This window comes from Rhineura floridana, chromosome 21 (genome assembly GCF_030035675.1).
Source record: "Rhineura floridana isolate rRhiFlo1 chromosome 21, rRhiFlo1.hap2, whole genome shotgun sequence".
In the NCBI taxonomy this organism is placed as follows: domain Eukaryota; kingdom Metazoa; phylum Chordata; class Lepidosauria; order Squamata; family Rhineuridae; genus Rhineura; species Rhineura floridana.
The window spans coordinates 6,277,845-6,305,629 of NC_084500.1; the positions used below are offsets into that span (position 1 = coordinate 6,277,845).

The 27,785-nt window shown below is 47.2% G+C and overlaps 1 protein-coding gene across 1 annotated transcript; it reads left to right on the top strand.

Moving 5' to 3' along the window:
- Positions 1–1,220: 1,220 nt before the first annotated feature.
- Positions 1,221–27,759, top strand: NCF1 (neutrophil cytosolic factor 1). Its single transcript, XM_061604984.1, has 11 exons — positions 1,221–1,359; positions 4,537–4,617; positions 8,380–8,455; positions 16,450–16,615; positions 17,945–18,000; positions 19,313–19,435; positions 20,071–20,178; positions 20,778–20,895; positions 21,985–22,092; positions 24,030–24,172; positions 26,058–27,759. Exons 1-11 carry the CDS (start codon positions 1,288–1,290, stop codon positions 26,174–26,176), a joined length of 1,170 nt encoding a protein of 389 aa, XP_061460968.1. The 5' UTR covers positions 1,221–1,287; the 3' UTR covers positions 26,177–27,759.
- Positions 27,760–27,785: the final 26 nt, after the last annotated feature.

Here is a 27,785-nt window from a genome sequence, read left to right on the forward strand (position 1 = left end):
TATAAGAAGCGAAACACAGCCACCTTTTGGACTTCACAGAATTGTGCAATTCTGTTTTCCCAGCCAGCCACTGTTTACAGGAATGCATAAGGGAAAAATTCGTATTGAAATGAATATGTTTGTGAAAATTACCTACAAAATGCTTTATGTCCCGAGAAATAGCTTGCAAAAATGTGTGCATAAGTCAACACTGGAGGCAAAAGTGTGTTTATTAAATATGTGCACTAAAATGCTAAGAATTTTCATGAGGATTTTTTTAAATACAAGAATTCACAAATTGCTGCAGAAACCTGGGGAACGGAATTTCATTTTGGAAAAATGGGAAACTGCGATTGACAGATCTTTCCATCCTTAACGGACAACAATCTTCTAGCTTCTGCTGTTTCCCTCTCTGCCCTGGACACACCCCTTCACCTCTTGTTCCTTCCAGCCCAGGTCTTAAAAGAGCCTTATCCTCACGCTGATGAGTTCCATGGGACTTACTCCCAGATAAGCATGTATAGGATTGCACCTCCAAGCTGTGCTGTTCACAAAAAAAACATGCAGACACCCAGTTCACTGTGAGAACAGTGCTGGTCTAGATGGCCACTTCTGACATCTGGTTCTCAAAGGTTCTATGAAACTGTCTCAAAGATGCTCAGGCCTTCCATCTACGGGAAGCCGGTTTATTCAATAATCCAAACACACACATCGAAGTAAGGAACTCTAGACAAAGCACTTGGCTGATTAAATACTTTTCACCTGTGCTGTCAAAGCGGTTCATAAATCATAGAACCATAGAATCATAGAATAGTAGAGTTGGAAGGGGCCCATAAGGCCATCAAGTCCAACCCCCTGCTCAATGCAGGAATCCAAATCAAAGCATTCCCGACAGATGGATGTCCAGCTGCCTCTTGAATGCCTCCAGTGTTGGAAGAGACATTATACCGCACCACTAGCCTGACTTATCAGGCTCTGCTTATGTTCAGGGAACCACATGTACACAGCACAGACATAAAATATGCCAGGCACTTTCCATTGCTATCTGCTCCCACCCCCAGAGATGCTCAACAGGTGCAGAAAATGGAAAGCAATGTGCAAATGTGCACGTTCGCAGCAACGCAAAAACTATGACAAAAACGCCACCCCTCTATCATAAACAATGTGGGAAAATCAGACTTCCTCTTTTTAATGAAGATAAAAGAGGCAGCCCACTGGCAGTGTTTCAGAGAGCGAGAGTGGTTGTGAAAGGGATTGTTTCAGAAACAGCTGGACAGCATTTGGACTGCAAGGACCCAAGCAGCTATCATGGGGGAGATCTACATCAGACATATAGAGCTGCTGGGCTATGAGAAGAGATTTTTCCCAAACCAGCACTATGTAAGTAGATGAATATGTACGATTGTGCAGCATGTGTTCTTGACAAGAACCTGATTCGGCCCACCTGAGGCTCATGGGGGCAGCTTATGGGCAAAAGGGAAGGATGAAGGCACCTGCGATTGTGTCTCCCATCTGAAGTGCTTTTGTCTTCATTGCATTTTTAAAAGAAATCTTCATTGTCTGGAAGATGCTGGACCCTGGAGATGTATATTTTTAGGACCTACCCTATTCTTGTAACAACATCAGAAGAGCCCTGAAACTGGAGCAGGCCACTGGCCCATCTCGTCCAGCCTCCTGTTTTCACAGTGGTCAACTGGATGCCCCAAGGGGAAGCCTGCAAGCAAGACCTGAGCGCAATTTGTGTCAATTGCAATTTGCACAAATGCTCTCAATAAATTCATTCAACGAATGAGCTGTGCTTGGAAGTTTCCCGTGGACATCTGGTTGGCCACTGTGAGTAGAACAGAGAAAACATCTCATTCCAAGAACCACCGGCACTTGTCTCCTTTCTCAGTAAGTTGTGGTGCTTTCCCCGCTCTTTGCTCCGGCCACCGTGAGAACAGGATGCTGGACTAGATGGGCCACTGGACTGATCCAGCAGGGCTCTTTTGAAGGGCAAGGTATCAAGGGGAGCTGGAAAAGCAGCTCCTCTCAAGAAGGACTCCCAGGATGGCAGGAAGGCTGTGAATGGGCTACAGGAGCCAGATGGAAAAGAGGATGGCCAAGCTGTTCACTGTTGATTCCAGACTCTGTTCTGCCCCTTTCCCCCCATTGCACTGAGATTATGATAGCGCTCTTCAAGTACTTCAAAGGTTGTCACACAGAGGAGGGCTGGGATCTCTTCTCGATTGTCCCAGAGTGCAGGACACGGAATAATGGGCTCAAGTTGCAGGATGCCAGATTTTGACCGGACATCAGGAAAAACTTCCTAACTGTTAGAGCCATACGACAATGGAACAAATTACCTAGAGAGGCTCTCCGACACTGGAGGCTTTCAAGAGGCAGCTGGACAGCCATGTGTCGGGAATGCTTTGATTTGGATTCCTGCATTGAGCAGGGGGTTGGACTCGATGGCCTTATAGGCCCCTTCCAACTCTACTCTTCTATGATTCTATGATCTTCATGGGGAGGTCAGATAATTAATGCTGGGTGAACAGTGGAGTGCATTCGCACCAGAGAGAAGCCTGATGGGATGACTTCAGCGTTTAAGGGCTTCACAGTCAGCATTGCAGCTGATTCCAGGGGAAGGGGGGGCAAGAAGAGAGAGCGAGAAACATGCCTGCCTCTCACTGAACCACACTAGGGAATGATGAGAAATTCAATTCAGTTCACACTTCAAGCCAAATCTATCAAACCAGCTCTTTCCGAAACAATATGTGAACCGAAAGGCAGCCATCCCTCAAAATTCACACGTCTCCGAACTTTGCAATGCTGTTCTCTAACCAAGCAACATTTACAAAAATAATGAATATATGAGTGAAAAATAACAGGCAAAAATGCATTATATGACAAGAAATGGCTTGCAAAAAATGTGTACATGAGTCAAAACTGGCTATAAAAATGTGTTTATTGGAAGAAATTTGCATTGAAATGCCAGAGAATTTTCATGAAGATTTTTTTTAAAAAAAAAATCACAAATTGCTAATGAAATGTGGAGAACTGAATTTAAGATTGGAAAACTGAGAACATTGAAATTTGCAGATGTTTCCATCCCTAATTCACACCATACATTTAAAGCCCATTGAATGCACATTAAAGCACATGACTTCCCCCAAAGAGTCCTGGAAATTAGGGCTGGCACCAGGCATGGCTGGGCCCTTGGGCACCAGCCTGCCCTGGGCCCACAGCACTGTGGCCAACCCCCCCATACAGGTGATGTGGGACTAATAAGCCCACCTGTGTGTCCTACCTACCTCTCCCTATCCCTGTGAATCGTGCACGCTGTGCACGCATGTCATTCACAGGGATGGGAGAGGTGGGGGGGCTTGTTGAAGCCCACACTGACTGTATTGGGGGGATGGTGCCTGGGAACTCCCTCTCCGCAATCTGTGGCAGGACCAGGAGCTGACACTGTCATGGATTGTAGAATGGGAGTGCTACCCTCCTACCCTAAGGAAGGGCCTTTCAGGGGCCCCTCTGGGCTGCAGGGGCCCTTGACCAGGGCTCAACCTGGCCATCCCCTGGCGCTGGCCCTGCTGGAAACTGTAATTTATGATGGGTCCTGGGAATTGTAGCTCTTTGAGGGGCACACTGCACTTCCCAGGTTTCTTTGGCCGAAGCCAAAGTTAATGTTAAATGTATGGTGTGGCTGTGACCTTGGGTTAAAAGTGTTCTGCATTGAAAGCAAGTGGCTTAATTTGCCATCTCCCAGGGTGGCATTCAGAGGGGACCCATTGAAGTGAATGGACATGACTAACTCTAGTTCATTCATTTCCGTGGAATAGAGTAGATGACTGTTTATTGCATCAGACCATGGACCACGGCCAAATAGTGGGTCTACTCTGAATCGGGGTTAGTTGAATACAACCCACTAAACTGAACACACCCGCATGTTCAGTGCTTTCCTAACAGATTTGTTAGGATTTGTAACAGAAAGTGGGAAGTGGATGGTAAATGTCCCCCTGACCCAGTCGAAGGCAGAAGAGTGCCCACACAGTCCACACTGGGGGGAGATGGCCCTGCAGTTGCACTGTTGTTTTTTTCAGTCTTCTTCAGTCTGAAAAAAGATGGAAAAAACATGTTTGGGGGGATGGAGGACAAACAGGGCAGGTGATCAGTACTTTTTTGGTTTTAAAAAACATGAGGTGCCAGTACTCGTACCTTGATTAAAGGTACCATAGGTCCCAGGGCCAAATCTTTGGCATGGGCAGCAAAAGAAGAGGTGCTGAACACTGCCACAAAACCAGCCCTGGTTATGACCCATGCCGCTTAGTAAACATTGGACGGTTGGAGAACTTCATCGCAAAATTCAGAGAAGTGTGAATTTTGAAGGATGACGTGCTGTCTCAGAAAATGTGGATTAGGTAGATTTGCCTTTGAATGTGCACTGGATTGAATTTCTGTCCTGTCACTACTGGCGTTTGCTACTGCGTCGCCTGTATTCCGAGTGAGGCTGGCAGGGGTGCACTGTTTTAAAGTTGCTGTCTATTCTGAGTGTTCATATGCTCTCGTTGTCAGGTCTACATGTTTCTGGTGAAATGGCAGGATCTCACTGAGAAGGTTGTGTATCGGAAGTTCACAGAGATCTACGAGTTCCACGTAAGTAAGGATTTGGTCTGTGCTGCCTTAAGAATGTTAGGCCACGGGTACAATCCTGTGCTAGGACGGTGCATTTACACACTGCTTTAAACAGGCAGAAGAGGGGACTCAGTTTTGCCTAAAATGTGCATGTTATAACAAAGTGTTCTTCAACCGTGGGTCCCCAGATGCTGATGAACTACAACTCCCATCATCCCTGACCATTGACCATGCTGTCTGCAGATGATGGGATTTGTAGTCCAGCAACATCTGGGGACCCAAGGTTGAAGACCAGATGCAGATTTAGAAATAATTGCTGTACTTTAAATATACTTCCTCCCCCAACCTTTAAGCTTTACTTTAAATAGAAATACAACCCATCTTTAAGAGCCCATTCACACTATACATTTAAATCAGCATCATACCCACTTTATACAGTCATGACTCTGCCCAAAGGATCCTGGGAACTGTAGTTTGTTACAGGTGCTGAGAGTTGTTAGGAGACCCTTCACAGAGCTACAATTGCCAGAGTGCCCTGGGAAGAGGGATTGATTGTTAAAGACCTGATTCACTAGAAAAGACAATAATGCTGGGAAAAACAGAAGGGAGTAGAAAAAGAGGAAGGCCAAACAAGAGATGGATCGATTCCATAAAGGAAGCCACAGACCTGAACTTACAAGATCTGAACAGGGTGGTTCATGACAGATGCTACTGGAGGTCGCTGATTCATAGGGTCACCATGAGTTGTAATTGACTTGAAGGCACATAAAACCAACAACAATGATAAAATGTATTGCGTTTCTGTTGAAATTATAGCAATCTTTTCTAAATCTGCATCTGTACATCTAAATTAGCGTGTGTGCATTTTATGCAGAACTCTGGCCTTGTGTGTGTGTGTTGGCAGTGGGGACTGGTGGCTCCAATGTCAGTGGGGCAGTGAATCTGCTCCGGTTTTAGTCTGAACTTTCAAGGAGCTGTCCAAGGTTCTGAAAGCTTTGGCTAAAACCTGGAGCAGGTTCACTGTCCCACTGACACCGGAGTGAAGCCGCCAGTCTCCACGGTGTGTGTTGTGTAAGGACAATCCCCTGTGACTGCTCCTCTCCCTTAGGAAGCCAAGATGCCATTTGGGGCACCTATTCTGAGGCTCTCAGGTTCCATTTCCAGTTAAGAAGCAGGGATGCAAAGATGTGCTCACAAGCTTTGTGGGCAATCCTTGCTGACCTGGGCTCCTGCTGGGAGGAAGGGCAGGATATAAATCAAATAATACATGAATAAAGAAAAATAAATCCATGCAGACGTCTCTGAAGCAGAAGGAAGGGCAGCCGAGTGTGCGATCAACACAAGAAGATGACTCCTGCATTGGGACTTTTTTAAAACAACCCCCCACGCACACCAAAAAATGTAACTGGTTGGAATTTTTCAGCTGCCTGACTTATATATTATGTCGCAATATTGTCGTCATTATGAAAAGAAACCCTGCAAGCAGAAGTCTATTCCTGCCCTTTTCTTTTTAATTTTGGGAAGACTGATGTGGCAACCCAGTGAGTGGCCACCAGCTCGATCTTGTGCATTCAGGAAACACCGCCCTTCTCGTGCCAGAGGTTCCTCCAACTGCCCCCCTATTAAGCCCAGGACGGTCCCTGTCTCCTGGTCCCTGTCAAACGGTTGTCCCAAGTGCAAAGAGGTGGGAGGCTGGTCAGAACGAACTCCCCACCACCAACGCTGTGAGCTGTGACTCAGCTGCTGACTTTGTGAATGGGGAATTGCTTCCCCCCGCTTTTTATTAAAGTAAATTGCAGGCACATCCCTCCCCAATCTGGATCGGAATCCTGTAGAAAAGGATGTAAGGTGAAAGCCCTCCTATCCCACATAGGGATGTCATGACTTGTCAGTTTCAATTCTCTCCGTTTCTCATTTTTCCAGTCTTAAATTCAGTTCACATTTCTGCAGCGATCTGTGATTATTATTATTTTTTCAAATCCGTATGAAAATTCTCCTGCATCTTTAGTGCACATTTCTCCTAATACATTTTTGTTGGCTGTTTTGACTCAAGTACACATTTTTGCAAGCTATTTCTCGTCATATAATGATTTTTAATGTTGCTTTCACTCATAGATTTATTTTTATGCACACTTTCTCCTAACATACCCATTTTTGTAAACACTGGTAAACTGCATTGCAAAATTTGCATAAGCGCAAATTTTGAAGGTTGGCTGTGTTTCAGATCTCATGTTGTTTCAGAATGTGATAGATTTGGCTTTAAATGCGAACAGAATTGAATTTCTCTCCCATCCCTAATCCCACATGCTGGGGCCCTGATTCAGGTTGTGTGCAAACCATACGTTCTGCGTACATTTCCTCCCCCTGCTCCAAAAATCCTGGGAACTGTCGTTTGTGAAGGGTGCTGGGAGTTATAGCTCTGTGAGGTAAATTTACGGTTCACAGGATTCTAGCAGGGGTGGGATGTGCTTTAATTGCACTTTAAATGTGTGGTGTATGTATGGCACGCAGCCTCAGATTGCAGGCCCCCGCCTGCAATTTACTTTTTTTAAAAAGCCATGGATGCCATGGCTAATTGCATGAATGGTGTTGTGTCTAGCCTGGCTGTCAGTAACTGGGTGGGTCTGGAGAGGTGGTGGAACCAGCGCAAAGCTTTTAAGCCGCTTCGTTCTGGCAGGGGGGGAGGATTTCCTGATCAGAAAGTGCTCGCTTCCCAGGCAGCTTATTCACAGCATGTTAGGAACGAAATATTGCTTCCCTTGGCTTCCCCTTTCCCTTCAGTCTTTGACTTATATCACCAAATGATCAAAAATCTGGCACCCTTTTTTCTTCTTCCTTTTTCTTTTCAAAATACGTCTTCTGTCTTAGCCTGGGCAAGCTGGACGTCAGCAAATAAAGTCCCCCCTGCATTGTGGTATCAATTACATCTGATACAGAGGCTGCGACCCTACCTTCCTATGCACCTGCTCCCACGAGTGATACATGCCCTGGTCTCCTCTTCTTAGACTACTGTAATGCGCTCTACGTGGGGTTGCCCTTGAAAACGGTCCGGAAATTGCAGCTGGTACAGAATGCGGCGGCACGCTTGATTAAGCATAGCCATCGCCGGGATCATATCACCCCAGTGTTGGTAGATCTACACTGGTTACCAGTTGTTTACCGGGCCCAATTCAAGGTGTTGGTACTGACCTTTAAAACCCTATATGGTTTCGGCCCAGTTTATCTGAAGGAGCGCCTCCAGCATCACCAATTATGCCGCCAGACGAGATCAGCCACACAGGACCTCCTCTTGGTCCCACCAGTCAAAACAGCTAGGCTGGTGCGGACCAGAGAGAGGGCATTCTCAATTGTGGCCCCCACCCTCTGGAATTCCCTTCCTTTTGACCTTTGACATGCCTCCTCCCTGATGGGTTTTCGCCGAGCCTTAAAGACCTGGCTATTCAGGCAGGCCTACAGGATTTCTGGGGTGGATTAGTTTTTATGATGTATTAATTGAAGGCTGGTTTTAGATTAACTGGTGATTGTGGCTTTTTGATTTGTATATTGTATTTTACTATGCTATTGTACATCGCCTAGAGTGTCCGTTAATTCGGACAGATAGGCGACTCACAAATAAAAATTTATTATTATTATTATTATTGTGGCAAAGTGATGGCGGGTGGGTGGGAAGTCACTCAGTAGATTTCTGATCGGGAGTTGACTAAACACGGGCGGCGAATTGCTTTTGTCTGCACATTTGGCTGGAATTTTAAAGTGGCTCTTGATGTCTCCCTTTTCCTTTAGAAAGGGTTGAAGGAGATGTTTCCTATTGAATCTGGGGACATCAATATCGAGAACAGGATCATTCCTCACTTGCCAGGTAAGCTACTTGGCTGTAGAATTGCCAGTTCTGGGTTGTAGTTTTGCCTTCTGAGACTGGGGATTGGGTTGGGTAAATCATCCCTGGTTTATGATCAGCATTGTGAGTATTTTAAAATAATTACTCTGGCAAACTTGTCTGAAAGTTGCAACCTCTGCCTAGATGACCCTTCCTCCCAGTCCCAGATATTTATTTATATATTTGTAAAAGTCTTTGTATGCTGAAATGTCAGGATAGTGTAGCGCAACATTGAAAGCAATATAGAACAATCATAAAATGACTGGCTACTCAAGAAAATCTTGAAACAACTGCATAGGCCTGTTGGCATAAGAAAAAGTCTTCAAGAAAGTCAAAAAGGAGGATGCCTGCCGAATCTCTGCCGGAAGAGTGTTCTGCGGCATAGGACTAGTGACACTAAACGCCCAGCTTCTGGGTGAGGTTAGTTGGGCCTCTGTGACACAGGGGATAACTAACAAGCACTCCTGCAGATGATCTCAGTGATCGGCCTGGGCTATAATGGCTCAGGCAAGGTATCTTAAGGTTTCTTCAGAGATTTATTAGAGTGGACGGTGAAAGCATTCATCACGTGCTCAAAAGAACTCTTTTTCTCCCCCTCCTCCCTGTGTATTACATGCCTTCACGCAACCCAAGGCCAAGCCCTGGTATTTAAATGTTTCACTGGCCACGCCACAAAGCTGGCCACGCACGACTGTGCTCTGGTTTACAGAGTCAGCTCTGGGAAATGAGGGACTTGAATGTTGGGGTGAATGTGCTGTTATGTATCAGTGATCAAATGCTCACTTCCTGAGGAGTAACGAGCGACACATTTAGATCTTTGTTTTGCGCCCATCTGTGCCCTGGGAATGCAATATTGTGGGTTTTGGGGAAGTGAAAGAACTATTCTGTTTGCGGCCTATTGCCGAAATAAAACACAAACACCATTCATTGGGTTAAATCATGGGCCACTTTATTAAACGGAATCAATTAGAATAATGAACCTGCAGAGGGGAAATCAAGTGCGGGAGCATTCTGATGATCCAGGCAAAGCCTGCTTGCAGCCATAGGGCGACTAAACCTTGCCTGAGCCTGGGGCTGCCCTATGCCAGACCCCAGCTCAAGCCACACCCTGAAGATGTGTAGGGGGTCCAACCCGCATCACCGCCCCCCGGAGCCGTGAAACTCCGAGCGGATGAGGCACGTTGGCCCCAAAGGCGGCCCGTGTTCTGCCCCCCGGGCCGTATAGCCCTGAGCTGCAGGCCCCCGGACCGCCAATCGCCCCCAAAGGTGCCTAAAGGTGTCACCTAGCTGCCCTTTCCCTTTAAACCTTTTCCCGCACTTCTTTGCCACAAGTGACCGTTGACATATTGAAGCTAAAAACACACCAATCAGCCTATTAACCCCAAAGGCACCCGTGCTAACCCTTGACCCGTCCCCCCAACCACAGTGTGGAGTAGGCAAAAGAAACCTGCCAGCAAAGCGAGGCAGGCAGGCCAAAAATTCCTAGTCGGCCCCGTAGCGACCAAATGAATCACACTGCAGTAGAGGGAGGGTCGGGCGGGCGCCGCCAAAATTCAAAGGAGGGCGGGAGGCTGGTGGAGTGGCCTTAAATGGCCTTCAGCTGCCCCGCCTCCTTACTGTGCGTCACGACGGCGCGCTGGCGCGCCACGTGCGCACGCACACACCCTTGATGGCGGCCTGGCTTCGGCAGCAGCCGCAAACACGCCCCTTTTGCCCGGCAGGTACCGGGCACGGAACGGGATTGCGGCCTATTGCCGAAATAAAACACAAACACCATTCATTGGGTTAAATCATGGGCCACTTTATTAAACGGAATCAATTAGAATAATGAACCTGCAGAGGGGAAATCAAGTGCGGGAGCATTCTGATGATCCAGGCAAAGCCTGCTTGCAGCCATAGGGCGACTAAACCTTGCCTGAGCCTGGGGCTGCCCTATGCCAGACCCCAGCTCAAGCCACACCCTGAAGATGTGTAGGGGGTCCAACCCGCATCACCGCCCCCCGGAGCCGTGAAACTCCGAGCGGATGAGGCACGTTGGCCCCAAAGGCGGCCCGTGTTCTGCCCCCCGGGCCGTATAGCCCTGAGCTGCAGGCCCCCGGACCGCCAATCGCCCCCAAAGGTGCCTAAAGGTGTCACCTAGCTGCCCTTTCCCTTTAAACCTTTTCCCGCACTTCTTTGCCACAAAAGGGGGACAAGCCTCTGCTTAGTCTCCCTTTACCCCACACCCGATAAGAATCTCATGCAGACCCCTCTGCAGGTCCATCAGGAGGATGGCATCGTTGCCTCCCGAACTGCATGTCCAAGCATGTCTGCCACTGAGGGCCTTGCCCTCCATGTCCGACCACAGCAGACAACCCAAGGCTACCGAGGCCTCGACTGCATGTCCTCACATGCCTGCCACTGAGGGCCTTGCCCTCCATGTCTGACCACAGCAGACGACCCAAGGCTACCGTGGCCTCAACTGCATGTCCTCACATGCCTGCCACTGAGGGCCTTGCCCTCCATGTCTGACCACAGCAGACGACCCGAGGCTACCAAGGCCTCAGCTGCATGTCCTCACATGCCTGCCACTGAGGGCCTTGCCCTTCCTGTCTGACCATAGCAGACGACCAGAGGCTATTGTGGCCTCAACTGCATGTTCTCACATGTCTTGCCCTTCAGTAACCTTCTGCCCTGAACCCTGCTGGAACGACATGGGTAGGAGACCATTCCAGCGCATACTCTGTCAACCCAGTCACCAAACCATGGCCCACCATCAGAGGCCCAGCTGTGAACCAATGTGCGTTTGCGGCCCCAAGGCCAGCCTATGAGCTCATGCCATGGCTGCAGAGTAGACTGCGCATCTGCTCCATCCCCGTCCAGCAACCTGCCAAAAACAGAAACAATCGTGAACAGTTGGGTCCCAGACCTTCAGACTCGCCCCTGGGGTGAATGTATTCCATGCGCCCCCTACTTCCACCTCCTAGCGGCCTGCACCTGCATATACAAAAACCAAATAGACCGTCCCAGGTAGGCAATTCCACTGCCGGGTAGGCAACCCCAATTCCGGAGGGGCATGGCCCTCAAACCCCCATGGGTCCGCTCCCAGGCATCGCGACACTAGACCGAAACTTTATGAGGGAAGATCCCTCCCCCTGAATATCAGGCAGCCAGGCCTATAGCTTCCGGCCAAAAACACTATGTCGCCGTCATGGGGAAGTGTCCAGTCCAGGGGAGGGTAAAATAATGTGGAATGACTCTTGTACCCCTGGTCTGCCTGGAAACAAACCTTGGACCCCAGGATGGCTCGAAGGGAAGTCTGACCTGGCCCCAAACACCCCCACCCCCCATCCGGAAGGCTCCAAAATTAAGTGTGAGGGGTGCTACATGTAACCGCTGAGCTTTGAAGCATGATGGTCACAGGGCACCTCCCTGATCAACAATCCCTGGCGGGTCAGGTGAACATGGAGGGTGAGGATAAGGGGTATGGGGGTGTGCATGGGCCAGCTGGCCAGCACATGACATATCCCAAGACATGTGAATGGTCCTAAAGGCCCCCTGCAAGCCTACCTTGCGACACACTGGCAGACAAGCTTTACTCCTACCATCTGTGATGAATTCCAGGACGAGATTCCTAGGAATAGGCCACGCTTTGCATAGCCCCTGCCATCCCCCCAACTCCCAGGAGTCCCCTCCTGCCCTGACCATCTCTGACTCCCCTCCCCCATCTCCCAGTATGCGGTATGGGACTAGCAGAGTCGGTCCTTCCTCTAACTGGAACACCATTGACGCACTGCAGGAACGGAGGGGGCCACACCGCAGGTTGGCGCATAAGGCAGCCAAAACCCTGAACCTGTGGTGAGGCTGTGAAATCCCTGTTATGGCACTATAAACCCCACCACAGAAGGCCCCCAATACCTGAAGGGCAGAAAGCAAACACTTTCCCAGCCCCTGAAAACTTCAGGATCTTGATCTGCAACAATTCAAGCTTTTTCCAGGCAGCCTGCAGCCCTGGGTCCAAAAGTCGATTTTAATACCCTGGAAGGTGAACACTGGGGCAGGATCCTCCACTTTCCCAGCTGCCAAAAGAACTCCCCAGTTCATAGCTACGCTATAAACTGTGCCATCAAGCGCTAACATGCACCCAAAGTCTGCCCTACCCGAGAACTGGACATCATGAAAATAGTGCCCCACCGCTTCTGGGGCCTCTCGTCTCCTGGCTGTCCCTTCCCAGAAGGGGCTGAAGTGCTCCATGCAAGAATACAGCAGCCCATAGGTAATGCTCTGCTGCATAGTTGACCTAAAAGGCAAAACTCAGCAGCTCAAAATCCACCATGTGTAACAGCTGGCAACGCAGGCAGATTAGCTGCCACACTTGCCCATAAGGCATCTCTGCCACAGGTGCGCACTATATTGAATGAAGTGTAGTGCACTGTGCATAGACTATCTGGTATGAAGCCATCACTGACTGACCCCACTTGTATGACGGATGGTGAATCAGGTAGACTTTGCCCACTGCCACTTTGGGCACTATACAGGGGGGGCACTGAGAGAGCAGAGGTAGGGGATGATGGGAAGGGGCCAATAACCCTGCCCAACTGTGTGTCTTCATCAATTGTCCCCTGGACCAGTGCGTCCATAGGATCCGGAAAACTGCATAATAAAGAAAAACCACATCATAAAATGAGTCTCCCCATAACTGGGCAGTCTGCAAGCAAGGTCCATAGCCCTCGAGCGTAGCTGGGAAGGGACACTTTTCTCAAGCAGCCTCTGCTGGGGGCTGCTTCCCACTCCTTTGGGGGGCCCTGGCCCCACATATCCTTCTGGCTTGTTGTTGTGCCTTTAATAGCAGGTTCGTATTCAGCAGTTATTAGATGGCATGGAGTTAAGCAATGTCATCTTCTAATGTCTGCAGATCAGATGACTCTTAAAAGCACAGGACTAGAGGCCTGTAAAAAAGGTGGGCACCTTATCTACAGACCAGTTTGTAAACTAGCTAAAGAGAAGATGCAAGCAAATGTGCAGCCTGCACGTGATTAATTCCATTATGTTTAAATAATTTACTCAGAGAAATATGAATTGGACCAATTCTATGCATACTTACTTATGAGAAAATCCCCGAGTGTATCGTTACTTCTTCCCCTGGAAGGGTGCATGTGATTGCACACATACAGCAGAATCCTATGTGTGTTTACTCAGAATACCACAGATTAAATGGGTCTTAGGACAGAGGTTTATGGGACTTAACTGATGGAAAGGTTCATATATTTTTACCTGGGTTTTGAAGAACGTATTTGGGGGGGGAGAAGCTTGACAGTGAAAAAAGGGGGGATGAGTTCCCTTTGCATTTGGAGTTGAAGTAGTTTTGGAGGTGAGGTTGCAGCACTAACTGGGGGTCCCTACTGGCTCCTGCAGCCTCCTTTCTGTCTCCAGCTGCCCCCCACCCTCATCAGAAAGCCTCTGCTCTTTGTAATTACATTGCATTGCTCCAATCCAAATGGCCGCTACGTTATGACAGAGCATCTTTCTAGGTTATTCTGCAAAAGAAGTGGCGGCCACAGGCAGAAGGGTGTGGGAGTGCAGGCAATTTTTTTTTTGGGGGGGGGGGCTCTCATCTCAAGTTCTCCCTAATTGACTAACCCCTTCTCTGAACTTTCCTGGTTTGCAAAACAGTGAGGAAGTGGGATGGCCTTCTCAGTACATCCCTTAATAAAAGCATCCCCTCTCCAGCTGCCCCTGGAATGCCCCCAGTGTCAGATAGCCCACTACCTCTCTAGGTAATTGGTAACTGAAAAGTAACATTTAGTTTAAACTAAAAATACACTTCAGTATCAAGAAAAGGAGTCTATTCCTATTTTGCTTTCTGTAATGGGCAGGGGACCCCAATAGAAGTATCTCCTGGCCCTAACTGGAGGTTTGCCACCCATTACAGCATTGTGAGAGACATGTAGTGAGCAAGTGGCAATGTCAATTGCCACATAAGGTGTGGAACTGGACCTAAATACATAGGAGAGGAGAGAGACAGCTCTTCGTCTATGCATCATCCCTTTACCTGCTGCATTACTATGCTTAGAGAAACAGACAGGAGCTCTCCATGAATACTTGCCTCTATGTTCTGCACAGAAGCCTGCCTGCATAAATATTTTGTTTAGTTTAAATAGAAAATCCTTAAAATAACCTTTTCCCCTACTGTTCTTTTCAAATTATATTTAATCCATAAAAATGCTGACTGTAATTCACCTTCAGCTAAAGTAAACATTTCTCTCTGCATACTTAAAACACAGACACACATGCCCTGGGTTGCAAGACATATTTGGCCTTTTCAATCTCTCTTTTACTATCAGCATAGAATTAAATTTTAAACATTGTCTCTCCCCCTACTCCACATATTCCAGGTTTATGATAGAAAGTCTAGGGTACTATTTAACTAGAAGTAGGTTGTTGTGTTTCCCTTAATCCCAAACATTATTTCTATGATAAATGATGGAATCAGAAGGTGATAGTTTGAAGGAAAGAAACAGGAGAGAGCAGAAGAGCATCAAAGGTGCCCCCATAGCAGTGCAGTTTGTTTAGGCCTGACATGTTCTGAATTAAAGATTCTTCCTCAGGGGTAACTGAAACTGAAACCGTAACTGGAAAGCCACCCGTGCCCCGCTGCGGCTGAAAGTCCTCACGCGTCTCGTCGCAGCCGCAAGGCCGGCCCATCAGAGGCCTCACCGCGGCTGAAAGTCCTCCCGTGCCTCGCCGCCGCTGGAAGTCCCCATGTGCCTCGTCGCAGCCGCGAGGCCGGCCCATCAAAGGCCTCGCCGTGGCCGGAAGGCCTCCCGAGCCTCGCCGCGGCCCCAAGGCCCCTCGCGTCCCGCTGCCGCCGCTGCCCCCGCTAGGCCGGCGCACCAAAGGGCCCGCCGCGGCCGGAAGGCTCCCCGCGGCGCGCAGCAGCCGCCGCCACAAGGCCTCCGCCGCCAAAATTCAAAGGAGGGCGGGAGGCTGGTGGAGTGGCCTTAAATGGCCTTCAGCTGCCCCGCCTCCTTACTGTGCGTCACGACGGCGCGCTGGCGCGCCACGTGCGCACGCACACACCCTTGATGGCGGCCTGGCTTCGGCAGCAGCCGCAAACACGCCCCTTTTGCCCGGCAGGTACCGGGCACGGAACGGGATTCTGCTCGTGAGCCAAGTAGCCAAGTAGTTAACTAAGTAGTTAACAAAAAAAAAAAGTCATGACACGTAATGTTGTTTCTGGAGCCTGAGGCCTCGGGATGTGCTGGGATTTCTTCGAAGCTTCATCTTGCCTGGGAAAGCAAGCAAGGCTCTCCGTTTTCCTCCGGTTCCCTTTGAGGCATTGGGGGTAGGAATTTGATTGTCTGCGTTTTAACGAGAAACGACGGAATTCTTGCTTCTTGAACCGACACACAAACTAAAACGCCAGCCATCCATTGACATTTACACTTCTCCAAACGTTGCAATGCAGCACTCCAACCCAATAATTGGTACAATTTCACACTGGTGAAAAATAACATGCAAAGATGTACTACATTAGGGGAAATTGCTGGCAGAAAGGTGTACTTTTGTCAAGATTGTGTACAAATGTGTCTTTATTGAGGCGAAATTGGCACTAAAACGCTGATGGATTTTCATGAAGTGGTAATCCAATATATCTGGAGGGCACTGGGGTGGCAAAGGCTGCACTAGACTGACCGTAGCTCAGGGGCAGAGTGCCTGGTTTGCATGCAAAAATCTCCAGGTTCAGTCTCCGGCATCTCCAGTTACCTGTTCCATTTTAACAGGGGATGCAAAGGTCTCACCTCTGCCAGACAGGCTGCAGACCCACTAGCAGGCTGTGTGGCCCTGAACTACAACTCCCAGACCATCAGCCATGCCGGCTGGGGCTGATGGGAGCTGTAGTCCAAAACATCTGTAAGGCATCAGGTTCGCGTTGGCCTAGATGGACTCCTTGCCTGACACGGTATAAAGCCGTTTCCTCTGTTCCTTCTGCCCAGCACCCAGGTGGTTCAACAGCCAACGATCCACCCAAAACCTGCAAGGCACCCTGTCCGAGTACTCCTCTGCCCTGATCAACCTGCCCCGCAAGATCTCCCGATGTGAATACGTCCTGGACTTCTTCAAAGTCCGACCTGATGATCTGAATCCACCTACGGCGAGCCAGTGAGTATGGTGGGATCCTGGAAGATATATTGGTTTAACTCGGGTGGGAGAGTCTGCAGGGAGCAATGAATGGACCTTTGTTCATCTTGGGCCTGGGGTCGGCACTTGGCATCTTTGGGTATCGGCAAGGCTTCCTCTGTCCTGGGGTTCACTGGCACCTTGCGGCAGAGTAGGTTCTTTGTCTCGCCTCAAGGAAGGCAGACACAGCTATAAGGTTTAAACTGCACCTTTATTTGTTAGAGCAAAAAGGAAGGAGGAAAGAAGAAAGAGAAGCTAAACTCCCAACTCAGGAAGGCTACCTTCTCTTCCTAGGACTAAATACATTAATCCTTTAGTATATAGTGGGTTGTATCCTTTGTCCCGACTGTTTTTTGTTTTTTTTTTCAAAATCACACTGACTGACTTTGGACCCCAGAGACCTCTTGTTTTTGCTCACCACAAGTGTGCTTGACACTCCCAATGCACCTTGAGCCACCAAACACTTATTCAGAGGAGGCTGAATTTTTCTGAGCGGTATAAGTTGGCCGTTTCTCCATGGAAATTGGGTAAACGGGGGTATTTTGGGACCCCGGTTTTTTGCATGTATGTTTGCTTGTTTCCAGAAGGAAAACGATAAGTGGTAACTGGCTGAAATTTGGGGACGTTGTGCAGGTGACAGTTTGTGACAATGTCCTAGAAGGACAACTCCATAGGTCTACTCATGTGTAAATTACACAATGAAAAGTGCGCCTGGCAGTCCCAATGGACCTCAGAAGTCAGGTTGTTGCTTATTCCAGCAAACCACCCCACCCTGCACCAGGTAAATGGTTCAGAAAGGCACCATTTTTAGCTTTTTAGAGTGCTCTAGATGTAGTAATGGCCTGGGCGGGGAGAACCACTGGTCTGATCCAGCAGGTTGGAAGGGAAGGCACACAAAAGAGAGGTTTTTGGTTGTGCACCTTCCGTCTACCGCCCACCATTTGGCAAGGGTACATGGTTGTGGCCCGCTCCAAACAGGAGTTAATACTAACCTAACATTTTTCAAAATATTGGTAGTGTAACAAATAAACATAAAATTATGCACTCTCTCTCTCTGTCTCTCTCACACACACACATATACATACACACTTGCTTGGCATATTTATATCCTTCATTTCAAATAGCCAAATTACGTTATCTCAGTAATCCATGCAACAGCCCTGCGAAGTAGGGCGGTATAATTATCCATCACGTTGAGGGCAAGGCTTGAGAGTTAATGCCTTGTTCGAGGACACCTTTCTGAGTCTGTGGCTGGGATGTGAGCTTTGGCACTTCAACAGCTTTTGTCTTTCCCCCCCCATTTCTTCCCAGCATCAAGAAACCGGAAACCTTTTTAATGCCGAAAGATTCTATGAAGATCGCAGCAGGTAATTACTATGGGACCAAGATTTTTCCAGCTCACTTCACCTGCCCTAAGCCCTTTTCCTGCAGTGGCTGAATGTTGCCTCCAGGATCAGAAGCAGCCAATGGAGGCACCACCCCACCAGCCTCAGTCTTGATTCCTGCAAGCCCATCTGTCTGCCTTTCTAACAATGGAGGTTGATGTGTTAGGGCAAATAGGGCTCTGCCCCACCAAGGCCAGCCTGCCTTTAATCAGCTGCCACCTGCCTGCCTTCTCACTTACACCCAGTCCAGGGGTAGCGCTGCCTAGGAGCTTCCTCTTTTTCCTCAGAGTTGCCCTCGTACAACTCTGCAGGGAGAAGGGTGGGGACAAAATTAGTTGGCTCGGCGGGTCAGAGGAGACATGATGGAAGTGTATAAAATTATGCATGGCATTGAGAAAGTGATAGAGAAAAGTTCTTCTCCCTCTCTCATAATACTAGAACTCGTGGACATTCAAAGAAGCTGAATGTTGGAAGATTCAGGACAGACAAAAGGAAGTACTTCTTTACTCAGCGCACAGTTAAACTATGGAATTTGCTCCCACAAGACGCAGTAATGGCCACCAGTTTGGATGGCTTTAAAAGAAGATTAGACAAATTCATGGAGGACAGGGCTATCAATGGCTACTAGCCATGATGGCTGTGCTCTGCCACCCTAGTCAGAGGCAGCATGCTTCTGAAAACCAGTTGCCGGAAGCCTCAGGAGGGGAGAGTGTTCTTGGACTCGGGTCCTGCTTGCGGGCTTCCCCCAGGCACCTGGTTGGCCACTGTGAGAACAGGATGCTGGACTAGATGGGCCACTGGCCTGATCCAGCAGGCTCTTCTTATGTCATTGGCTCTGGATTCACCTACTGTGGGGCTCCCTGCTTTCTGCCCACCAGACCACCACTGGAGGAGGCCTGCCTCTAAGTACCAATTGCGGAGGGAGAGTGGGAGGAGAAGTAGCGCAAGGAGGTCTGCTGTTGCCTTCATATATTTACTTGTTTGTTTTATTTGAGTTGCCTTTCTAGACAAATATGTGCACTCAAAGTGACTTATAAAAAATTAAAAGGTTTATATATATATATATTTCTATGTGCATGTTCCCCTAGTATATGATTTTTTGTAAGCATTGGTTAGTGAACAGCATTGCAACATTGGGATTCAGTGCGCATTTCAAAGTTTGGCGGTCTTTCAGCTCTCATGTTGTTCCAGAAAGTGCCAATTTGATAGATCCAAGTTTAAAAGCGAACTGAATCGAATTTCGCCCCTGTTCCTACTCCGGAGTTCTAATCCCAGCCGTTTCTTCCTCTGATAGACATCACAGGACCCATTGTCCTACAGACGTATCGGGCGATCGGCGATTATGAGAAGAGCTCCAGGACTGAGATGGGGGTCAAGATGGGGGACATGGTCGACATCGTGGAGAAAAGTGAAAGCGGTAAAAAGAGAGTGACCCTAACCTAGTTTTTCTCACTTGGCCTATAGCAGGGCTAGTTTTACACTTATGGCAGAGACCGCAGTCAGTAGTTTGGCTGCAGCAATGGGCTTTGCCCGTGAGCAGAGATTGCCAGTGCGATTGCCCAGAGCTTGGAAAAGTTACTTTTTTGAACTAAAACTCCCATCAGCCCAATCCGGTGGCCATGGGAGTTGTAGTTCAAAAAAGTAACTTTTCCAAGCTCTGCGACTGCCAACATGGGCCCGATGGTGCACCCCCAGTGGGCCTCTGATTCCCTCACTGCCCCCTTGGTCATGAGATGATGACGAGAGAGATTATCTTTTTCTCCCTGGTGGAATATCTAGAGAAGGGGGAAGTTGGAAGAGTTGCCTCTCTTTCTCACTTCCAGCTCTATGGGCTTTCCCAGGCTCAGATTATTTCTGCCAGATCTGACTTTTACCCAGATCTGTCTCTTGATGGTGTTGGTGGTCTGCTCCGAGCAGAGGGGGTTGTCTAAAAAGACTGATGACCCTTGCAGGTCTTAAGCATAAGCAGCACAACTTCTGCTGTGTAAAATTTGGGGACGGGTGGCTTGCTTTAGGTGGCCAACCATTTTTATTTATTTTGCCTTGCTCCAGGCTGGTGGTTTTGTCAGCTAAAGAACAAACAGGGTTGGGTCCCAGCTGCCTACCTCGAACCCATGGATGGCCCAGATGAGTCCGATGAACAGGACCCCAACTATGCAGGTAAAGCATGGATGTTCAGGTCCTGATGGACCACAAGGTTAGATGCAGTACAGAGCGGGAGAGTCCCTGGCTTAGCCCTGGAAGAGACGATTAGGATGTAAAGGAAATTGAAAAAATGTCAAGTTATTATTATAATTAGTTTGTTTTTTAAGAATGAAACAAACCGACTTACAAAAAAGAATCTCAAAAACATATATGAAATAAAGATCACAGTACGAAAAGAAAAATCAATACAATATCTACCAAGCAAAACTCAAAAAACAATACTCCTTCACGAACATGTGTGCCAGGAGGATTTCCTTGAGGTTTTGATTACCCTCAAAGTTTCAGCTTTCATTTTCAAATATTCCACCGATGCATCATGTGGTCTCAAACTTTATTTCAGTCTCTGTTTTCCTATCTGTGAAATGGGTACAATACTGGCTATCAATGAAGGTGAATGGAATCAATATTGCAAAGCAGCACTTTGCGTGTGTGTGTGTGTGTATGTGTTTTTAAATGGGGAAGCTAGAGGGTGAACATCAGAGAAATGTTTCTTGGGCGTTTTAATGCTGCGTTAACCCTGAATCCTTCCTGATCCTCAACTGTTTTCTGCTCAGGTGAGCTCCACGTTGTCCGGAAAGGCTACAGGGCTGCCCAGGAGGATGAAATCACACTGAAGGAAGGGGAAACTATTGAAGTTATCCATAAATTGCTGGATGGATGGTGGGTTGTCAGGTGAGGATGCAAGGATGCTTACAAGGAAAGCCTGAGGGAGGCAACCACTCAGTGTTGTAATCGGAGATATAGGGAAGGGCCAGAACATAGTGGCAGAGTATCTGCCTTGCTTGCATGCAGAAGGTCCCAGGTTCAATCCCCAGGTAAGGCTGAGAGGGAATCCTGCCTGAAACCCCAGGGAGCCACTGCCTTCAAATGTGGACGTTGCATTGAACGTGTACACTTGAATGCAGCTAATAGCCGTTCATAGCTCTGTCTTCCTAAGAACTTGTTTTCAAAAAACCCTTTCGAAAAACTACTTCTGCTGGTCGGAAGGAAGTCCACATGTTAACTGCATAAGGCATGAAGAAATGCTTCCATTCATTTAAAGCCTGTTTACCCTGCCCTTGTGCCAAAAAAGGCTAAAAGGTCAGCAGAAAGGCAGTCCCTGTCCTCAGATTTGCAATCTAAAGGACATGGCACACGAGGAAAAGGGGTTGAGGAGGGAGGAGGGGTGGCGAAAAAGCAAGCTTAGGGACCAGTTCTTAAAGTTACAGTTCTTGTCATTACCGGCTGGGGTGGAAACTGTTCAGGAAGACATTAAACCCTCTCTCAGGAGGATTCTAATTGCCATCAAGTCAACCATCAGGGGGAAGTACTGTGTAGCAGCCAGTGGAGCCTAGACAGTTCAGATCTGATTTGGGGGGGGAATGAGTGCTACTGACAGCTAGAACCTGCATAGACAGAACTATTATAACCGCAGTATAAGAACTACTACTGTGTTTGCTCTTGTTTTCCCCCCTCATCCCTCCTATTCCTTTTTTCCTTGTGCGACATGCCTTTTCAGATTGTAAACCTCAGAAAGAGGGACTGTCTTAGTGCTGATTTTTGTAAGCCATTCTGGGAGCCTTTTTAGCTAATGGGTGGGGCATAAAAATGCCCCAAATAAACAATAACAACAAATATTAGCTAGGCACAGATCCATCTGTGCTCACCTGAAATAGACGAAGAGATTCTGTGATCTGCTTGCAACTCCCAACAGCCCTTCCTCTCTTTCTCTTTTTTTAAATCTTGTGTGTACATACAATGATGTTGTTTCTTAAATCCCAGGAAAGATGAAACCACTGGCTATTACCCGTCTATGTATCTGCAGAAATCAGGCGAATTGAACAGCTCTGAAAAAAATCAGTTGAGGAATAAGGGAGCCCCACCTCGAAGGTAACATATGTGGTGTGTGTGTGTTTGTACGAAGATGCTTGTCTTAGCCTTTGGTACGGGGATTATTTATTGATTTATTGATTGGAATATTTAAAGACTGCCCTTCCATAGAAGTACAGCAGGATGGTGTGCAGCATTCCAGGAACATCAGTAAAAACATCAGCAAAGACATTAGTAGAAACATCAATAAATATTGGCTGATAAAAAGAAATTCCCATGGTAAAGGTCTGAATAACATAGTTTTTAAATGGTATCTAAAAAAAGGCAGGGGTGATTCCTGCTCAACCTCTGCTGTCACAGGGCAGGGCCTGCCACCCTAAAGGCTCAGTCCCTAGTGATGGCTGACTTAACCTCCAAGACATGGGGAACCACTAGAAGTGGCTCATCAGAGGAGTGATGGAGGTGGACCACAAAAGATCAGACGGTCCTTAAGATACATTTTGGGCCCAAGTTGTTCAGGGCATTGCAAATTAACACAAGAATATTGCACTGGGCCTAGCAAATTGGCTAGGTTCTTACAGACCCACATTGCATCTCACGCACCTGCCTATGGGTCCGGGTCAAGACATTTTGCTGCTTGAGGAAAAAGGACAAGATGGCACCCACACCGAGCTATGTATAGAAGCCACCTAGACAGGCAATAGTACTGGCAATGGGGATAGGGTCCTCCATGGCACCTGAGAACAGCAGGCTAGTTATGGGGGTGCAGGCAATGGAGACTGGTGGCTTCTATGTCAGTGGGACACTGAATCTGCTCCAGGTTTTAATCCAAACTTTAAGGAGCTCAAGCACCTTGGACAGCTCCTTGAAAATTCAGACTAAAACCCGGAGTGGACTCACTGCCCAACTGACATGGAGGCACCAGTTTCCACATCGGGGCAGGACAGGCCACAAGGGACATGGGGCTCTGTCCTCCAACAGAAGGGACAAACCAAACCTAGAGGGCCTAATCACTGACCAACCAATGGAGAGCAATAAATGAATAAAGTCAAAATCTAAATGAACATAATATTGTTGGGTGTACCCCAACCCCTGAGCGGTGAGAGACATCAGGGGTTCCACCCAGGGTTTGGTTTCCTTGGAATAAAGGTCACTGGAGACTGCGATATCTTTAGGATATATGGTTTTATTTACACATATATACAACCTGAGCCTAAGATGGAGGTGTTCTTAGCATTAACAATCCAACAGATCTTGGTTGCCCATCAGGTTTCTAGGGGAGTCTCCAAAGCCATCTCTTGGGGTTCAGCACAGAGAGCAAACCACATCTCTATGTCTTTCCAGCTCCAGGTGAGACAAGGCAAGGCTAGTTCCTGGGCTATTGTTCTCCCACCTACAAGAAGACCTCCAGCCAGGGGTGTGTGTGTGTGTAGGAGAACTACTCCCTTCTAAAAGGGCATCACTGGCCAGTTGTTCCTATGGCAACGTGGCCAACTCTTTGGTCATGCAGATAGGATACTTGACAGATTTGGCCAGAGCCATTACCATAACGAATGGTAATGACAGTTCATCAGGTTCCCTCTGCAATGGATCCCAACCTTACAGATACAGAATTACAGGCTTGGAGGTGACCCAAAGAAATCATCCAGGCCAACCCCCCCAGTCCTATAACAATATATTCCTATCTCATGTATATACAAAAATTTAAAAATTTACAAATAATAAAAGGTCTGTGGCTTACAGCCAATAGAACATACAACACTGACCAAATATACATATGTGTTTACAATACTGTAATGCAAGCATAGGGTGTAATATCATAGAATAGTAGAGTTGGAAGGGGCCTGTGAGGCCATCAAGTCCAACCCCCTGCTCAGTGCAGGAATCCAACGTAAAGTATATCACAGAAGTACGTTCTGAAATATCTGGCGGTTGTATATAACGGCGGTGATGAGAATGGGGAGCAAAAGCCTCACTCTCTCTTTCTCACTGGGCAGATCCTCCATCCAAAATATCAAGAGCATTCACAACCAGAGCCGCAAGCAGATCAGCCAGGAGACGTATCGGCGCAACAGTGTGAAATACGTACAGAGCCGAAAGAAGATGAAGCACCAGCTCTTCAACAAAGGCAGCACGATCAGTAGGTTCTGAGGGCCTCCCCGAGGACCTCCCCAATGCCTTGTTTGCTTTTACTTGAAAATAGCTTTCCAAAAGGGGGCCCACGGTAAGGAGGGTGTCGGGTTGCAAAGCAGGGCTCTCCCATCTGGCTCAGTACTGCCAGCACTGACCGGCAGTGGCTTTCCTGGGCTTTAAGAAGGGGTATTTTATACCCGGCCTGGAAAAATCTAGAGGGCACCAGGTTGAGGAAAGCTGACGCATTCCCACCATGCATTTATTCCACTATTATTCCATTTTAAACAGTCACGGCTTCCCCCAAAGAATCCTGGGAAGTGCAGTTTGTGAAGGGTGCTGAGAGTTGTTAAGCGACCCCTGTTCCCCTTCACAGAGCTACAATTTCCTGAGCAGAGGGGACTGACTGTTCAACCACTCTGGCAATTATATATCACAAGAGAGACATGTATTTCCCCAAATGATAAATTTCCCCATACAATAAAGGTTTGCAAACGCAGTTACACAGCTTGAGGGCAAAAAACAGGCTCTTATAGGATTCTTCACAACTTCTCACTGAAGGGCCTGGATTTATATCACGTTAGATTAGGCTGAATGCCTGTGAGTGCCATCATGTGAGCCCACACCTGTATTCATAAGTTCACAATCTCAGTGAGAACTAGCCCCTTGTCTAGTCTCAAGGTTACAAAGGTACAGAAGAATGACATGCAACAGAGGCTTTCTCCGCCATCTCAAAACACTGGAGGCTTGAGAGGAATTTAGCTCTATTTTTTTCAAGTTCAACATGCCGAAAAGGAACTGATTCCAGATCACATTCGCCCCTGTACAATTCAGATACATTCAAGTGATCCTCAACATTTCTCCCCAGCATTCAGAATACTGCAAACTCTTGTGCTGAAGTATAAAATATACTTAAGACTAAGAAAACATCAAATGACACACACAGCAGAATGTGAATTGCACAATTTATTTTTCTTAGCTTTAAGGCCCAAAGAGTAAGGAGTACTTTTTTTTTAATCTTCAAAGTAAAGATTTTTTGCAGTCTGCATCCGTATTGGAATTGTGTTTAGATGTTCTAACTGGTTTAGCTGTTGTGGGTTTGCCGCTCTGGGCTCCTTCAAGGGGAAAGCCGGGACAGAAATTTAATTACCAACAACGACATCTAACAGAATGAACGTGAAGATACATTAGAAATCGTTCACAGCTCTACCCCCAAAACAAATTCACATTCAGTTCACCCAGCAATTACAGGCACTACTTTCAGGTGTAGTTCAGAGATTTATGAACTAATTCAGTGAATTTCTTTAAAGCTGAACTACTACTTCTTGTTGTTAATTTCTCGCCCTTCACTCCGAGGTCCCAGGGCAGGTTACAACAATTGAAAATACATCCTTAGAAACAATTTTCAAATGACTTCCAATCACAACAGGGGTGGATCCTAGACATATACATCAGCATGACAGAAACTATATAATGAAGGTGCCAAGTGCACCTCTTTGGGGAGGGAGTTCCACAACGTAGCCACTGCCACAAAAAATGCCCTCTCCCACGTTGCTGCACCCAGAGATTTTGAGGGCGGTGGAACTACCAGAAGGGCCCCCTCTGCTGATCTCAACACCCGAGTAGGTCTGTAGGGAAGGAGGTGGTCTTTCAGATATTTGGGCCCAAGTTGTTTCAGGCTTTAAATGCTAAAGTGTGCTGTTTTTATTGATATGTATTTCTATATTTGTGTTTATTTTTTGTAAGCCGCCTTGAGGGCCTTTTGGCCAAAAGCCGGGATAGAAATCAACAATAACAGTGATATGAGCGCCTTGAATTGGGCCTGGAAATGAACTGGCAAGCCCTGCTTGAGATGAAAAACATTGATGTCCTTCTTTCTCCCCTTCATTTTATAGCGGAGAAGGATGAGATGGAAAATAATCAGTCCAAGGCTCAACCTGCCATTCCTCCGAGGCCCAGCAAGGACTTGATTTTGACCCGCTGCTCCGAGAGCACAAAAAGCAAAATTAAGTGAGAAAGGAGCTATGTGGCTTGTTCCTGCGACATCTCCAAGGGACTTCTTGCTGGTCTTGGCTTCTAGGATGGTTCTTTCCAGGACTTTGCACCTCTGAATTTTTAGCAATGCATACGGTTATGTTTCTTGTAAGATCACTATCAGTACGTCTAGCAGGGTTTGACCTAGTGGATTGCATTAGTCCTTCAGGGTGTGCTTTTTAATTCTTCTTCCCATCATTAAACCTTACGGGCTAGTGACTTGTGTGACTGTAGCAACATCTTGCAGGAATGCCTTCGCAGACTGATCGAGGCCTGAATGTTTGTAGCCGCCTTGATCAATGGGGTAACTGATACTTTTCAGAAAGAAATCATACTGGTAGATGGGCCTTGTCTAGAGGACTGGAAGTATCCATCAATTTGTCTTAATTTTTTGAAATGGAGAGAATGAAGAATTGTATTAATGCTTGTCAATCATAAACCTGAAAGATCCTCTTACCCTTTATATACCCGGTCGATCACTGCACTCTGCAGGCAAGGGTCTCCTGCAAATACCATCTTATCAGGAGGTCCCTTCTGCACAACAGAAGAACTGGATGTTTAGTGCTATGGCACCGACATTTTGGAATTCCCTCCCCTTAAATATTTGTCAGGCACCATCTCATCTTTTTGGCACCTATTGAAGACCTTTCTCTTTCAACAAGCCTTTTAAGTAGAAACCTTATCCCAGTCTGCATCAGTGCTGGAATTCCTTTTCAAGATGTTTTAATTGTTTTGTCATGTTGTTTTCCACCCTGAGCTCCTATGGGAGGAAGGGGGGGATATATATTTAATAAATAAATAGTAATAAATATCCATAAATAGATGTAAAATACAGGCTCTTTTTTAAACTGTGTTTTTGGTAAACATCTTCTATGTTCAAGTATATCTATATTAACTAATAGGCAAAAACCCCTTGCAGTTTAAGAACGTACCTATAGCCAACAGATATCTCTATCAAACTTTAAAAAGCAGGGAAATTGGGCACCTATAGTGAATGCACCAAGGGAGCAGGAGACCTGACCTCCTCTCTGAGATATTGGACTGCCCTACAAATTTGTCAAAATGCAAACCCAATTTGGGTTCGTCTTTCACAGTCCAATCCACTTCCTGTGTAGCTTGGAAGAATTTGGTAACGTGCCTCTGAGCATATGGTGAGTGGTAGCAGGGAGGAAGCAACTATATTAAAACAGTTGATATAGTTCAGATAGTCATTTTAAATAGATTTGATTTACTTTGCCTATTAGTGAATTTCTCTGCTTTTTAATCCAGGAGGTACAAAATGGGATCTTGTGCAAGTTTGCTGAGAATGGATTGATCATTTGCATGCTTATTGAGTTCAGTGGGATTTACTCCCCTGCAATCAGGTTTAGGATAGGTGAAACTGACTACAGGGGGAGGGGAGGAGGAGGAAGCAAGAGGGGAGGGAAGGAAGAGGGGAGAAGAGAGAGGAAAGAGGGGAAAGGCAGGTCTGATCATTTGCATGCTTACTGAGTTCAGTGGGATTTACTCCCATGCAATCATGGTTAGGATAGGTAAAACTGACCATGGGAGAGGAAGAGAAGGGGGCAAGGGAAAGAGAAAGGGAGGGG

Excerpts from the sequence above, each read along its gene's own strand:
- NCF1 (XM_061604984.1), top strand. The coding sequence starts at position 1,288 with ATGGGGGAGATCTACATCAGACATATAGAGCTGCTGGGCTATGAGAAG. Across the intron at positions 18,001-19,312 it reads TTCTATGAAGATCGCAGCAG|ACATCACAGGACCCATTGTC; the intron begins GTAATTACTATG and ends TTCCTCTGATAG. Across the intron at positions 20,896-21,984 it reads GATGGATGGTGGGTTGTCAG|GAAAGATGAAACCACTGGCT; the intron begins GTGAGGATGCAA and ends CTTAAATCCCAG.